The 16,274-nt window shown below is 35.0% G+C and overlaps 1 protein-coding gene across 4 annotated transcripts in view; it reads left to right on the forward strand.

Moving 5' to 3' along the window:
- The window catches only part of TNFRSF19 (TNF receptor superfamily member 19), a 57,018-nt gene that overhangs the window by 16,594 nt on the left and 24,150 nt on the right, over nucleotides 1-16,274 (forward strand). For all 4 annotated transcript variants that reach the window (XR_008429472.1, XM_053935973.1, XM_053935974.1 and 1 more), the window contains 2 exons: nucleotides 5,129-5,307; nucleotides 7,944-8,029. Coding sequence is in view for 3 of the 4 variants with exons in the window: in XM_053935973.1 (XP_053791948.1) it covers nucleotides 5,129-5,307; nucleotides 7,944-8,029 (265 nt within the window). In the remaining variant the exon portion in view is untranslated. The remainder of the gene's footprint in view (nucleotides 1-5,128; nucleotides 5,308-7,943; nucleotides 8,030-16,274) is intronic.

A 16,274-nucleotide genomic window follows, 5' to 3' on the forward strand; every position in this document is an offset into this window, starting at 1 on the left:
TTTTTCTTTTTTTGTTAAGCAGCGCTTTCTTCTGGGGTGGGAGACTGAAATGGTTGTGTTGATTTAGAAGGAAGTGTTTGTTTTGTGTGGCTCAGCATTATGGCATTTCTCATTCATTTAGGAGATAGCAAAGCATCACATAGTTAAGCACAAATCATTTAATATCTTTTATTCTTTAAGTGCCTTCAGTTTGCCAGTGCCTGAATAGTCATTGGTTTGGCTTGATAGTAACAGCCTTTCATCCTATCTTATACATGTTTCTGAAATAAATCAAGCCTTATATATTATTGAAATTTATACAAATCACAATTAATGAAAAAAAAAAAAGGCATAGTTTGTGTTTCACCTTTTTCTTAAAGATGTTCAAGTACGGAAATGAAAGTCCTTCAAGTCCTTTCACCATCATTTTTTTTAAGTTATGAGCTGAGCCTGTGCACTGAGGACAAAATATATCAAGGAAGGAATAGAAATCAAGAGGTGAAAGGGAGAGTGTCTGAAGCCAGCACTGCCATCAAGTAAGCCATGATAAATATTGTCAGTGAGAGACAGCTGCTGTACAGAGAGCTGGTGGGACAGAGGCGGCTTGATGGCTGCTGAGCTGTGTATTACAGCTCGCTTCCTTGTACCAGGTATATGGTGAAGAAAGAGGACACCTGCATGTTGTCTCAGAAAAAGGAATTGTGAATTAAAGAGGCAGGTACTGTTTGAAGCTTCTCATGGATGTGCCAGTCCTCACACAAGAACGTCAGAGTGCTGTGCTGCGACCGATGTGTTGTCAAAGTGAAGCCACCAAGAGCAGCTGCTGCCATGTTTAGCAGTCACTCTTAAATTTTCAAAGCAAGAGAGCTGCTTGTGAGGAAGCCTGCCAGATCTCAGCTCAGGAGAGGCCAGCATATGCTTCTGGAAACTGAAGCAGCTGCATGTAGGCATGTCAAATCATCTTCACTGAGAATTAAACTTTTCTGACCCTAGCTGTGCACTTTGACACATCAGCTAAGTCTGATGTTTGCAGCATGCTGTTGCAGCCTGTCCTGCTCAGAGACTTCTGCTGATAGATCCAGCTCATTATTGGATTCTAGATGAAGCTGAGGTACTTTAGGAAGCTAAAACTGTGTGCTATTTAAAAAGGCCATGTACTCAAAGGTATTAGGAAAAGCTTCATTTCCCAGCACCAGTGTAGTGCCGCAACCTGTTAAGTGACCCGACACCAATTAAGTGTCTTAATGCCTAGAAAACTTTTTCTTGAGAATACCAAGTATTCTTGTAATCATCATGGCATAAGTGGAACTGCTTTGGCTGTGTTGTCTAGGGATTTACATAGTTTGTGAATAGTCAGTGGAACTAGAAACAATTCTAAAATGTATTTGCAGATTATGATCTTAATGATGCCTGAAAGCATTTTTTTAATGAAATTTGAGGTTATTTTAATTGAAATAATACTTAAAATCTAATTTACTCTTCATTTACTGTCTGTGTTAGATTCAACTCTTAGGGAAAAACCATACCACTTAACTCCAGTACCCTTTATAGTCTGCTCGGCTTATGGTTGTTCTGTCTGGATCAGTGTTTGGGTAGTACATAGTGAAAGAAAACTTTAACAGTAGCCTGGTAGTTCTTGAAGAGGTGTCTGCATTATTCTGTGCTTTTAATATTTTTAGCTAGAAACAAAATTATGAGTTTGATTAACTAGTTTGCTACAGATTCCTAGGCAGCCTTGACCAGTCACCCCACTTGATACCTCAGTGAAACACTTCTGAACAGAGTTGTTCTGGAGATACGTAAGTTAAAGGTCAAGAGATGGCACATTGCTGGGATAGTGAAAGCTGTATAGATATCAAGAAAATTGAGGTGCATTTGAATTCTGAATATTTTTTTTAAATTAACTTCAGTTTTCTAAAGAAGTGTTTTAAGTTTTTATGGCTTGTCCTGTGTATCTTTTGAGAGAGAAAATTTTCATTAATTGAAAAGGGAAAGGGAGGAGTGTGCTAACTGTTCTTCAAAGAAAGCTTTGCAACAAAAAAAAAAAGACAGCATATATTTGTGCTCTTTTATTTCTGGCACAAAAATATATATTTTTTTAAATCTAGCTAATCTATATTAAAAATTTTATTTCTATTTTCTGCAATCCTAAGGTCAAATGCCACAGGAGATGAGCTCTCTTTTAAAGTTAAGAGTGGGAGGATGGAGAGAGTGAGGGGGAGTTGGGAACTATTCAGATCTCATCAGCCAGATAACTTGACAGCTTTGTAAATAGAACCCAGATAAAACTGGTGCACATCAGTTTTGCACATGCACTGATAAAAGATGAACAGTCAATTGTTTGTATCTTTGCTGGACTGCTAAATTATAAAGTCCAAGATTGCAAAGGGGTTGAATCCATCATCTAAATCATGTCCTTCAGTTTGGGGAATGTGATTAATTATGAGTACAGATCTTTTTAAAGTTCTGCCTGGTTTATAAGCTTAAATATTTATTTGCACCTGCCAGGCAATTAACTACCTCAAATATTATGTGAACATAAAAAGCACATACATAAAGTTTTAGTTGTTAAGAATTGGTATCTGTGGAATTCCTGACAAGGACTTAGAAACCATCCTTGAAAAGATGGGAGACTGTAAATTGCTTGGACAGATTTCTTTATGTTGCATCCACCATTTTTATAGATTTAAAGTAAACCATTCCATGATGCAAAGGATCACTAGGATGTGTCCATACATCCAGCTATAGCAAATCTGATCTAGAAACAATTTACTTAGCTTTGGTAGTTTGGACCAGTGAGTGAAAGCATTTAATTCTTATTTCCTGCTTGTTTTTTGATCCAAAGCTTCAAAGGTAGTCTGGAAAGGAAAACTTATAATTAAGTTAATTCAAGCCTTATATTTGAAAGTTTGATAGGACTTGGGAGGGACTGATTCCAAGTGATTTATCAAAAGATCCGGATATAAATGGTTTAACTGAGTGTTGTAATGTATTCCATAATGCTACTATTTGGATAAGCTAACTAGAAAGAGTAGATATTTAGAAAAAGTGTGTTAAAGATTAATGATACTCAATTTAAAAGTTTATTTAGACTTAGGGAGAGCAAAATCTAGCACAAGTTTGTCTGGTTCCAGTCCCTGGTGGTAATAATGTAGCTTTGTATACAGTCTTTCAATTGCATAAATGAAATGGAGTGTAAAAATTAACACAGGAAGGTGCAGCTACAACTGACATGACTTTGGCATTGATTCCTATTAGAAACTTGTCAATTTGAAAAAAAAATGGTATAAAATGTTCTATATCTGAAGTAAGTAAAAAAAGAAAAATGGTATAAAATGTTCTATATCTGAAGTAAGTAAAAAAAGAAAATAAATATTTTTATTTTTTTTTAAAAACTTTTGGCCTACCAGCTTTAATATGATTCCAGTATATCACAGGAGGACTGTGCTACACAGTGCATGAAACTGTAGGATGTTTTTTTTGTTTTGTTACTAACTGCAATGATTTGCCTGTCTGCTCCTTGATCTGAAAAGTACTCAGTAGTAATAAACTACATTTCAGCTAAAAGAAAGCAAAACAAAAACTAAAAATTATTGTTTAAGTTAGTGGATCTAGAGACAGAGGAAGAAGACTATTTTTAGTGTCTTTTTGTAATTGCTTTCGTAAATTGTTCATTTTCTGCATACTTGAGGGCTTGTTCTTCAGAGAGTAAAGTTTATTCTTAACATAAAGGAAAACTAAAAATTCTTAGAATGTCCTGTAAAACACGTCTGAAGTTGTTTATTGTTACTTTATCATTTCAGGTTAGAGGCACTATAAAATGCCTATTGGCCAGCTTGGTCACAAAGCTTCTCCCATAGATGCTTTCTCAGCACAAAGCCTTGGAGAATCCAAGTGCATTGGATCTTAGAGAATTTGAGAGTGTTTCTAAAATTTAAAAACTTTTTTTTTGCAGCAGCAGATTTTGTTTGGTTAGTGACTTTGGGAAAAGTTTTTTATATGCATCAAACACGTGCATTATGCATGTTTATATACATCAAACTGGTGGAAACATCCTCTGAAGTTGCCCTAGCTGAAGATTTCCTGCAGCTTTCACACTGGGAAGATGCCCTATTCTTCCACTGAAAATACCTACTGGAGAGCAAGGTCCCCATGTTGCACCTTTCCTAATTAGTTCTTTCTTTTGTTGTATTCCCCTTGCAGTTTTGTAGTGTATCACTAATGCATCAAATTGAACTTCAAAGTACTGAGCAAAATTGATAGGATATTTGGATGATAAGAGGGAAGAGTAGCTCCTCGTAACTTGATAACTCCTAAGAAGTTGATTGATAGTTCTTGGTAATCAGTTCATAGGATTCAGTCCCCAAACTTTTACATGCGGCTTGGTGTTTATTTTTGCAGCTTGTCCATTGTATTAGGTGCCCTTTTGCAAATGAATGGAAATAATGCCTTTAAACTGCTAAATTTGGCAGAAATAACCAACCATAACAATATTGCTTGTATAGTACAATATTGTGCCTCCCTGTGATCTGTAGATCTATTAAACTTTTCCAACAGTTTGAGAACTGTTTGAACTGTAGTGGGTTGAGTTTTTGAGATTCTTAGTGGCTAAGCAACATTTTGTGCCTAGCTGATGGTCATTAACCGGCCATCTGGTTTATTTGGTAACAGAAATCCCAAGCTTTTGAAGATCAGTGCACTCTCTTTGGCAATTAACTTTGTTCACCTTAGCTATGAACCTTAATATCAAAGTGCTTCTTTGCTGTTTTTGTAACTGAGTAAGTGCTTTCATACTTCACTTGTTCCAGTTTCTTCGCTTTCACATGACTGACCTAATTAAAAAACAGACAGCTCAATAATTCTACCATAAGCTAGTAATAATGAAACTGTGGGAGTCCTTGAAGCCCTTTATCATTCAAATACACAGTGGTTTCATGAATAAAGTGGATGACTAAGTATTACTTATAGAAGTAAGGGAGATTATTAGCAGTGGAAGACACATTTGAACTTGCTGAAAGGCTGGCTTTTGTCTCGAGAAAGACCTGCTCTCAGTAATAATTACACCAGGTCTTCATTTTATCCCAGCATTCTCTTCTTGTTCACGCTCTCAGTGACTGAATAGCTTGCTATTGCTTGTTAATCCCTGCAGGAATGCGGCTTTGGATATGGGGAGGATGCACAGTGCATGACATGCAGGCCAAACAGATTCAAGGAAGACTGGGGCTTTCAGAAGTGCAAGCCTTGTCTGGATTGTGCCTTGGTTAACCGGTTTCAGAAGGCCAACTGTTCTGCCACCAGCAATGCACTATGTGGGGACTGTTTACCAGGGTAAGACCATTACTGAAGATGAGACTTAAACAAATTCTAACCGAATTTAAATTGCTTGTTCTTGTTTTCTGGATAAATGTTGGTACCCTTTGTGTATGTATGAAGGTCCTATGTTCTAATCTTGGCCTTACTGTATTATCTGAGCACATAATTTCTGAATTGCAGTAATAATTATCCACAAAAATGGTTTGATAATTACCTACTTGGTCTATGAAAGTATTGTCTGTACAGCACCTGAGCAGAATACCTCAAACAGTGTTATTGGTGACTTAGTTCATTGTTATAAACATTTAAACATTTGAAAACATACACTGCTACCTTCTTCAAAAATTATCACATTATTTGCCTGCATTTTTCCCCTCCTTAGGTCAATGCCTAATAATTCTCATGCATATATATTCTGAGGTCAAAAGCAGTGGCTGTGATTTACTGTCTGAAATTTCTTTCACCTTTCTTTTCTTCAAAATTCATCAAGCATGATCCTAGCTGAGAATCATAAATTAATCTGAAAGAATTATTTGCTGAAACTGCTGTTATAAATCAAGAACTGTGCTTTGTTTGTTGTCCTGTCATCCCAAAACTCTGTTGCTAATTTTCTCTGTTCGTAGTATTAAGTCTTAAGATCTCTAAAAGGCTATTCTTTACATTGTTGCCAAGTTCTAATATTATAAACACCTGCCATGAATTTGTGAAAAGACACTTTTGTTGCTTTTTTGAACTGGTAATTTAACTGAGAGTAGAGTATGAGAAATGATTTGCAATTGTAACAGCCTTTGTATTTTCAGAGTATCTATTTCAGACATGCTTAAAAGTTCATACATTTGTTTATCTATATTTCAGCTGTTTTATTATATATATATTTTTTTTTTTAAATACCAACTATGAAATACCTGAACACTGTTGAAGCTTCTGCCATTATTCCTTCTCAAGCCAGAGGTGAAATCTCTTCATTTAAAAGCACTTAGTAAAGGTTTGGTAACTAATGTTAGCTTAAGTCACTGTAAAAGAAGGTGCAGCCCCAGGCATTATAGATGTTACTTAGAACAACTTTTGATACTACTTGCAGCCACATGGTAAATTGATTTATGCTCTTATGGCATATTAATATGTATGTATTGTAGGGCTTACTTACTTGGCAGGGAGAAGATTTTCTTATTCTGTAAACAATATAAACTGAATTTTGGAAGATGAGAAAGGAAAATTAAAAGGAAGCCACATTAGGACATGAATTCAAGGTAAAGCTAAACTGGAGGGCCTGGGAATGCTTCTCAGTATTCCAGTCTAGAATGCATCCTAGATAGGTGTGTTGAGTATGTTTTAAAATGAGAGCTGCTTCCACAACCTGAGTTTTTTGGCAGCAAAGCTGGAAACAGGAGGAGGGAGGGAGGAAATAATGGCCATGGCACGGGTAATCATGGGATATCTGGTCTGGATGTTTTGGGCAAGAGAACTTTAAAACACACCACCACTCATACCTATCCTTTAGTTTAGATGCTGCCCAAACAAATGGAGGATATAGCTAGCCTAACCAAATAGCTTAACTGATGTTTTACCTCTCAGCAGTCTTATTTATTTCTTTTTTGCATGGGTTTCCAACATGCCATTCTCTGTTGTTCAGCTCCAAAACACTACAGTGAGCATGTCAGCTAAAAACAAATATTAACTTATTTTGTTCAGTGTAAATGATCACAGTGACCCCTTCAGTCTTGCAGCCTATGGATCTGTTTCTGTTCACATTGTTAAAGCAGGAATTTCTTGAGCAGTTGGAAAACTGTTTGCTTTAGCTGATAAAAGCTTCATACTTTAATGCTATTTGCAGTGTTAGGAATATAACATCAGTAGAGTTAGTACCTTTTATTTAACGTGCCACTACCACTTTAGAAAAAATTCATGTACTCACATTGAAAAGGCCACTGCTGCTGATTCTGTCTCAGTACTAATGAATGGCTAAAAGACAGACAGACCTATTTGATTAGGAGCTGTAGGTAAGTTCTTTAGAGGATGTCATACATAAAAATTTGAAATACAGCATTCTAAAGTTCTGCTTTTTCTTTGGTGCTACTCTTGTTCCCTGATTGGGCATATAGGGTTTTGCCAGTCGCTATAGGCAGTCTGCTCTTCAAACATAAGCTAAGGAATAAAGTTCTTGAAGGGTCTTTAAATAAAATGTCACTGATATCCAGCCTGTTATATATTTTCTGAGGTGATAATTATCTTGTAATATATAAATCAATCACTTCACTTCTCTTTTTTAGACATCTAACTAAGCTTGCATAAGGTAAGTTCTTAATGTGTGTCATGTATGTTGTGATATGTGTGGAAAATGGGATATTGATTTCTGTCCAAAATCTCCAGAACTGTTTATTTCTTCTGTGAATATAAGATTACAGTGACCATGCATTTGGACTAACAGATCTAGATGTGTTCCTCAATTTTCGATCTGTCTTGTACTATTAATTAATAGCTACTGTATTTTTGTTTACTTTTATTTTCTTCTATTTCCTGATTGTTTGCATTGAGACACAGATTGACAAAACTTGCAATTATAGAAGATTTTGTTAAAACACCTGAATTATTTTGTGAGGAATAATAACTGGTTTCAATTAACTATTTTTTCACATTCTTTTATCTTCTAGATTTTATAGGAAGACTAAGCTTGGAGGCTTTCAAGATATGGAATGTGTTCCTTGTGGTGATCCTCCTCCTCCCTATGAGCCTCACTGTAAGTGCTTTTTTCCTTTAGAGTGTTTTCTCTTTTAACTTTAGAGCCTGGCAAAAAAAAAATTACAGTCACAGTTACAAACTCTTTTTAAAACTCATTTTCTGATGTTAGTAAATGATTTTGTTCATACATTTCAGCAGGTCCAGTACTATTATTTAGAAGTTCCCATGAATAACCAGTCCCTTGCAGATAAACATTCCTGTCACACCACATGATCAGGGAGTCTTGACTTCACTTCTGATCTTGTCTTATAATTTTTTAAATTTCTCTGTTAATGCCAAAAGAAAAGCAATCTTCCCAGACCTTCTGACAGCTGTCAGGTAGGGTAGTATCTTTTCCTGATACCCAAAAAGGTATTTGTTGATACCTTTAAAAATAACTTTTATACTAAGGTTACAGTGAGAGAGAACAATATAAAAAACAACTTTATATTCTTGTATACTGTTAAAAGGAAGTAAGTAATTGGTTTCTCTATTTGTTTTTTGCCAATGAGAGAATTAGTATCTCTTCAAAAGGAGAGGACTTTTTCTGTAGCAGAAGCCTTGTTACCACTTCTTCCAAGACTGTTGGTGGTCTACATTGCATCGTGATTTTAATTCAAGGAAAAGAGTGAACTGTTCTTTTTGTGTTTATTGCTGTCTTCTTTATAAAATAAAAAATACATGTGATTCAAGATAATTATGTGGAAAAATCTTGGGTTTACTTCTTTGTTTCTATGACTGGGAAGTTATGTTTTAGGAGTTTTTTTCCCCTAGTCCAAACCAGAACATTTGTTTATAGAAAGAATAAATTATATAAATTTATGCTGCTTTAATAAATACACACAGTTTCTTATAAATATCCTTTCTTTTTTTTAGTTGCGTAAAATTAAAATAGAACCAAGAGTGTACTGTTGTGCATTAAACCCATACTTTCTAATAGTTTTATATTATATTAACTTCAATGAAATAATTCTTCTTCAGCATTTCATATATTGCTTAGATAGTCTTTTTTTCAAATAAATCAAACTTTCTTCTTTTGCTTCCATCCTAGTTTTAGTGCCTTTTGGGTAATAAACTTCTAAAACCAGATTTTCAAGCATTTTCCATATCTGTAAAAACTTTTACTTTTAAGGACTGCAACACTCAAAGCTGGTAAATCAGAGAATAAGTCAAATAAGTTCTAATGTTTGCAGCAGTAACTCATGCCCATGTATAACATAAGCCTAGAAAGTAAATTCAAAAATACTCAACTATTTTTGTAGTCTAGACAATATATTAGAGTGTTTAGAAAGAATGTTCCTCAAATCAAACACTGTCGGATTTGATGCCAAAAATGAAATGCTGATCTCAACTTACTGAAGTAAATAACTCAAATTCAATGAGTTGCAGAAGTTATTTCTAGACAGAGTATAGACAGGCCAATTCCTTCAACTGGGCAAATTCAGTATTATCCCCTTTAACTGTTTTTACTCTTTTTTTAATCTCAAAAAAAAAAAAAAAGTTAGTGAGATGTCATAATCTCATTTTATGTGGTTTTTTTTCTCTTTTCTTTTTGTTCCCTTCTAAGAAAGTGTGATCATCAAACATGAATTCTGTTCTCTAGCATAATTGAAGACAGGGAAGAAGAAATTATCTCCCTTATCATTTGGCTTTGACTGTAATGAGTGACTTGTGTATTTCAAATTTTTCAAAGTCACAAATTATAGTTTTGGAAAGGTGATGAAAAAACAGTTGCCAAGCCTTCTGAAATAACTCAGATTGTTTAGTTTATAGTGATTTGGCTTTTGTAATTGAGCCTGAGCTTGGATCCTAAATTGAACCATTAGGAAGCTATTATTCATTTTAAATGGACAACAGGCAACCCCATGGAAAAGAGCATTTTCTCTGGCACAAGCTGCAGTGGTAAATCCAGATTAGTGACATTTTCATTCCCTACTCTTGTGGCTGACACACCACCTTTGGCTAAATTACAGAAGTAACAGCAAAGTTGTGAAAATTGGCAAGTATTTCTAGCTTTTACAGAAGCAATAATAAAAGGTTTGAAATCATTAAAATGTTTGTTATTTGCATAGTAACCACCCATTAAAATCCTAAATGACAGAAATCCTACATGAAGTACACTTGCCATATTGTTGCTTGCTTTTCAGAAGGCTTTTGTTCAGAATTTGTGTGTTGATTCTTCAGGTTCTAACAGCAGCTGCCTCCGTTTTGGAAAGTGTATATGCCTTCCTCAAGCAGCCTAGGAAGTTTTTCCTACAACAGCTAAATGAACTGAAGTACTTTTGGGGTTTACTTAGCATCAAATAGGGGGAAATTTAGGTCTAAGTAAAAAATATGATTCTGTAAGGATACATAAATAATGTGTGGAACATTTTCCATGTAATGGTGAAAATGTTAGTGGTCTATTTCAATAATGGCTATATTTTGATAGTTAAGACTGCATTACTTGAAGCTAAGTGGAGACAGACCATTAAGTGTGGGACAAGCTCCCAATGATCAGAGAACTAAGTTCTAATTCTGTGCCTTTCTTATCCTTCTCTCTTTCCACTGTGAAACAGAAAGTCAAATATTAGTGCAGCTAGCTCTTATGTTACAGATGAAAAGGAAAAGTTTAAATGTCCTGTTTCAATGAATTAATTGTCCTCCAAGGTGTGTGGTAATCTTTTGTTTGCTTAAGAACATTACCATAAGGGCACAAAGGCTCACAGCCCCCTACCTGGACTACAGGTTCATGTTAAAGCTGAGACATGGATCAAATTCTTTCTAGTAGCAGTTGATTATTACCCAGTTAGCTATAAATCTAAATACTTGCTTTTATCTTCTTTCTGTAGACATTTTAAAACAGATCTGGTTTAAATATTTACTCATGAAAAAATGAGTTTGTGAATTGCTGGAGGCAAAGTTGAAAGGATTCTATAATGAACAGGTAAAGAGAGTATTAGAGGCCAGGAGAATTGCTATCACCTTTGTGCAAACTTTAAAGGGGGACACAATGACTTATGTGTGTTTTTAAAATGTCAGAAAATTAAATACACAATTATATAGTTATATTTTAATTTACTTAGTTCAGGTAAATAAACTGTATAGACCAATCTTATGTATTTGGTCAGCATCTAAATATTAGAAATGAAAGCATGTTTTTAAAATTGTGATTTATGCTCACTTTGTAAACTGAAGACATTTTTCCTCACCTGAAGACTTTTTTTTTTCTCATCTGAATGACAGAATATGCTTTGAATTGTGAATTAGAGTGGAATTAGAATTTATCAAATATGTAAATTCTGAAATAGAAGGTAATATAGACTGTCCAAAAGTAACATTGATATGGTTCAATGATTCTTTTTTCTTAGTACCAATTTAGATTTGCAGAATTCACTCTCCTGTCTGCTCAGGTCACTGTTGTGCTTTCCCCACGGTTATGCTTAAAGTGTTACTGAAACTAAGTAGGCTAGACTGTGAATCTATCTGTGATAGAAAAAGAATTAAAATAACTCCCTTCTTAAGGTTATTTTTAAATCTAATGAGCTCATTAACCTCAAAACACTTGTCTCCTTAACTTGTGCCACCACATGTGGGCATGGTTCAGGTAACAAGAACATTTTCCAAAGATACCATTGCTTTCTTGGAACAACCATTATGTTTTCAGCTAGTCTGTCTTAGCAAATAAACAAAAAAAAACCCAAAAAAAAACCAACAAAAAAAAAAAAAAAAAAAAAAAAAAACAAAACAAAAAAAAAAACAAAAAAAAAAAACAAAAAACACACCATTACAAGTCATACTTTTTTCAGTCATAAGAAGATGGTAGATTAAAATTGAAGCAAGAGAATCATTATGTCAGATATTCTTACAATTAAGAATTTTGTATTGTTCAACTCAAAATGCAGAAAAGCCCTAGAGTCACAAGAATCCTTTAGTTTCTGGACAGGCTTTCTACTAAGCAGAAGAGCCTGTGACATGGAACTTTTTTGAGATGTATTACAAAAATAGTTCTTAGAACTTCCACATTAATGTTCTTTTCTGTATCAATCTAAAATCAGTGATGTTCCCCTTTTATGTGCAAATTTAATGTAGAATTTGGCTGTGCAAACAGTTAATTTGGAATAAATTGAAAGAGTCAAGGCAATGAGAAAATTAACACCTAGAAAATTAATACAAGAGAGTATTTTACAGCCAATCGGCCACCAAAATAACAGACTTTTTCCTCTAGTAACCACACTGCTACATTTGTAAAAATACTGGTTTTTTACATCATGAAAAATTGCACAGATTGTCCAGCCAAATTCATTCTTCCTTCTCCATGATTATTTCTGCTTGTCTTCATGGCATAGATCAAGGAGCATGGGAATCTGTGGGGGGACAGGATCAGGGAGGGATACCATTCCGTGTGGAGCTTGGGAAACTAGCCTCTACATGTTCCAGGAAATAAACACATTCTTTGCTTCAATGAAGCAGAAATGTTTTGTTGAGTAAGTCACAGCAGTGGACATATCTGCAGTTTGATTGTAACATCATGTGCTTTTGAAATAAACCAGCAATCAGGTCTAAAATTGCTATTTTTTTTCACCATGAACGATATTGATTTCAATTATAAACAATGTCTCAAAGTAGAAAAGAAACAGTTTTTTACTAAGGTGAGGAATAAAAGTAGAGACTATGGCTTGTTGAGACAAAATACATAAAGAAGTTCATTAAATGTGAAACATTACATTTTCATGAGACATCCATACCTTACCTACTTTAAATTTTGTTTCTTTAAGGAGCCCCTATGACATTTTGACTGCCTTAACTAAGATTGATCACAAAGCTCCCTTTACAGTTTTCTTGTGTAGATTTTTTATTAGTTATTTTCTGTAGGTTTACAGTATTGTTTTTTCTGGGAACTAAATATAAGGGTCCTGGAGCTGTGTCACTCTTCAAATCTACAAGGTATGCTGTTTCACTGATGAAAAGTACTATAGAAGGGACAAAATCTGGTGTTATTTCCTTCTAGCTGGTGTTAAAAGTAGATGGTGTAGGAAAAGTAAGATTTCACGTAGGTCTACTTATTTACATTAACAAGATTAGGATCTGTGACTTTGTAAACTTTCATGTGAGTGTAATGGGTATTGGGGGTATGCAAGCACTAAACATCAGAACAAAGAAGATAAAATGCTAGAAATTTCAGTCTGCAGGTTTATAACTTACATTGTTTTGTAAGGGGGGAGCTGGAAGCTTGCTGGCTATATGTGTATTCTGTAAAATACTTTCACTAGGGGTAAAACAGAAAAAAATCCCACTGTCTCAGCTTTGCTGAAACTTTTTATATTATTTCATTAGACATAAATACATACATTTTTAACTTGAGAGTAATTTTTGGATGACATTCAATTCCACATTAGTTCCACTGTTTATATAGTGGATTTTTAATATATTTGTGTCACTTTCTTTTTTCTGTTTACAGAATTTTGTGATTTTAAAGCTGTCAGGCTCCAGATAATGTTTTTCTCATCAATTCACTTTTTCTGTACTTTTATTTGGTTGCTTTATACAGTAAACTTTGTATTACTAATGCAAAGCAGCCTTTCAAGGAAGGCTACTTATGTGCATGAGGCAAATGGCATCTGAAAGTATATAGCAAGTGAAATTGTTCTTAATTATTTGGTTGTGTTCCAGCATATATCCCCTTCTTATTTTAGTATTTGTTCTGATTTGAGGTTACCTAACAGCACCTCTCATAGTCCTCTTTGCCGTTTTGAACACTGATAGAAAGTAGCTGGAATATTGCATAAACCTTTCACAACATTCATAAGCAGTGATACCTAATTTAAGTACAGATAATAGCATCATTAGCTTATAAATATATCTGTTTTATTACAGAGACATTGCCTTCCCATTATTTCAAAACTGAAATGGAGACTTTTGTAAAAATGTAGTAAGTCAGTCTGATATTTTCCATATGTGACCTGATGATAGAGTAACTTATCTTCAGGAAGTCTGAAACAAATTCCACAAGGTGTTTAAGAGAGATGAGAATTGCTATTCATGTCTTAAAAAGTTTTATTACAATTTTATTTCTTTCACTCATCATAAAGAGAGTTAAGCTAGGAAACCTAAATGTTTTTAATTCATTGTCCTTGGTAATTGAGTTGGTCCTGACCCATTGGGGTTCATGTATACCTTGGAGTCAAACAGCTCCTTTTCTTACTGTTCTGAATTTACTTTATATGTTGGGCTCCACTTTTAAAAAAAGTTGTAAAAAAGAGAGGGCAGATTTTTCTTTATTTTAATAACAGTGGTATTACCACTAAAATGAGTTTAAATAGTTCTGAAGCATTACTTAGTGGAGAGGAAATTCAAATACATTGCAGTTTAATCATGTTCTAAAACTTTCCCAGCTTTGTCCTTGCATGTACCTCTTATTTCTGTGCCTATATGTATGGAAGCACTTCATTATGTAGCTTGTTAACACTACATATGTATTATGGTTAGTAGACAGAAAGGGTCAGAATTATTTCCCTCGTTTCTATCTGCTATCCTGTCTATGCCTCTTCAAAAAAAAAAATTAAAAAATAAAACCAAGCCTAAACAAACCAAAAAACGCCACAAATTTTCCATAGAAGAAAATTTAGCGTATTAATTTAAATGGCATTGCAAGGAGGTGCAACTCCCAAACCTAACAGAATTTCTGTTAAGCTGGACACTTTACCAAGGAATCAAAATTTGGAAGCTGAAGCTCTCAGGGCATCCAATCAGTTTAAACTGTTGAACTTCTGCCCACTTTGTTGCACTATCTTTAAATGTTTTCCAACATTCAGTTTATTTTTTACAGTGGAAAATTTGTTTTATCAGAAAGATTTCTAATCACATCTATTACAGCTTAATTCTGCAAAACTGTAGGTGTGAGGGCTCTTCCAATGAATTGATTCACTTACTAGTAACTTCTGTAGAACAGGAATATTTAGTATAGTATGTCTGCTCTATTATGAAAGTCTACAGTAACCTCAAGTAATGAGTGTTTGAAATTTCTTGATTTTCTTTGATGCTCCTACAATGACAATAAGCAGGGTCCTTATTTTGTGCCTGGTACCTAAAGTCTAACTTTGATTTCTTTGCACAGTGAAATTTCATTTCATGAAGTGTGTTTCAAGTAGCCCAGTTCAAGCTAGGAACTGAAAGAACTAGGCTAGTAGCAAATGCTTTAGGGGTATCTCAGTATAGGTAACATTAGCCCTGTCAAGTATCTAGAGATATGCAATATGTAAATATTCGAATAGACGCAGGATTCTGGCTCCAAAACTGTTGGCATCACCAACTGTCCTGCTTGACAGCTACCTAACTGTGCAAACAATTAAAAGCCCAAGAGACCTACAATATTTCACTTGGTCTCCAGGAGTATATCACAAATTTTGGGTCCAGGAGGCTTGGACACATTGCAGCTTTAGTTTAGGCCAAAAGGTTTGATTTACCTGCTTTGCTGTGACTGCCCTGGAAGGAAGTACATATGCATGGACTGGGCAGGATGCTCTAAACAGGTATATAACTGGACAATACAGACCCCTTTCTCTATCACAGCTGATCCAAGAGATAATGGAATTGGAATTTAAGGAGGCACCTCCAAATTTCTCTGCACCCTTCAGTGGTCATCCAAAGACTTTTGCAACACTGAGCAGTTACACGCAGCTGCCACCAAAGCCATCAGGATCTTCAGGCTAATTGCTCTGTTGCTTATCTCTGAACAGTCTGTTCTGTGGTGCCTTCTGATGGCAAACTCAACAGAGCAGGTTGGGATAATGTCTGTATGCCCTTTTCTTGCTGACTTCTTTGAGTGCAGAATTCTTCCCTTATCTTGTGTACTGACTGTGTGTTGGCTCCGCGCCGTTACTCTTTGGTTCTTACATCACCAGTGTTCTGTCACAGGTGTGTTCCCAGCACTGAGGATGCAGCCAGGTGTTGCCTGCTTGGCACTGCAGGGCCTGGGCCTGTGATCCTGGTTTCATGCCTTCTCCAATTAGCACGTTGCAATACAGCTCAATGGCTCTAAGATCGCTTGTTGAGATAATTACACTGTTTATAATTTTCACATTCTGACTGCAACCCAGTCATGGTTAAATAATAGAATCTAATTTACTAATCACAGCTTTTCAAAATGAGGGGAAAAGCATATCTGCTCTGTTTCCTGTTTGCATATCCTGATGAAAGTATACCAGTAAGACTGTTCTTTTTTTGACTACAAATTGTTCAAACAGTTATGAATTTGAGTTGTGTTTTTGAAGTAAAGTTCAGGC

This window comes from Vidua chalybeata, chromosome 2 (assembly GCF_026979565.1).
Source record: "Vidua chalybeata isolate OUT-0048 chromosome 2, bVidCha1 merged haplotype, whole genome shotgun sequence".
Lineage (NCBI taxonomy): Eukaryota > Metazoa > Chordata > Aves > Passeriformes > Viduidae > Vidua > Vidua chalybeata.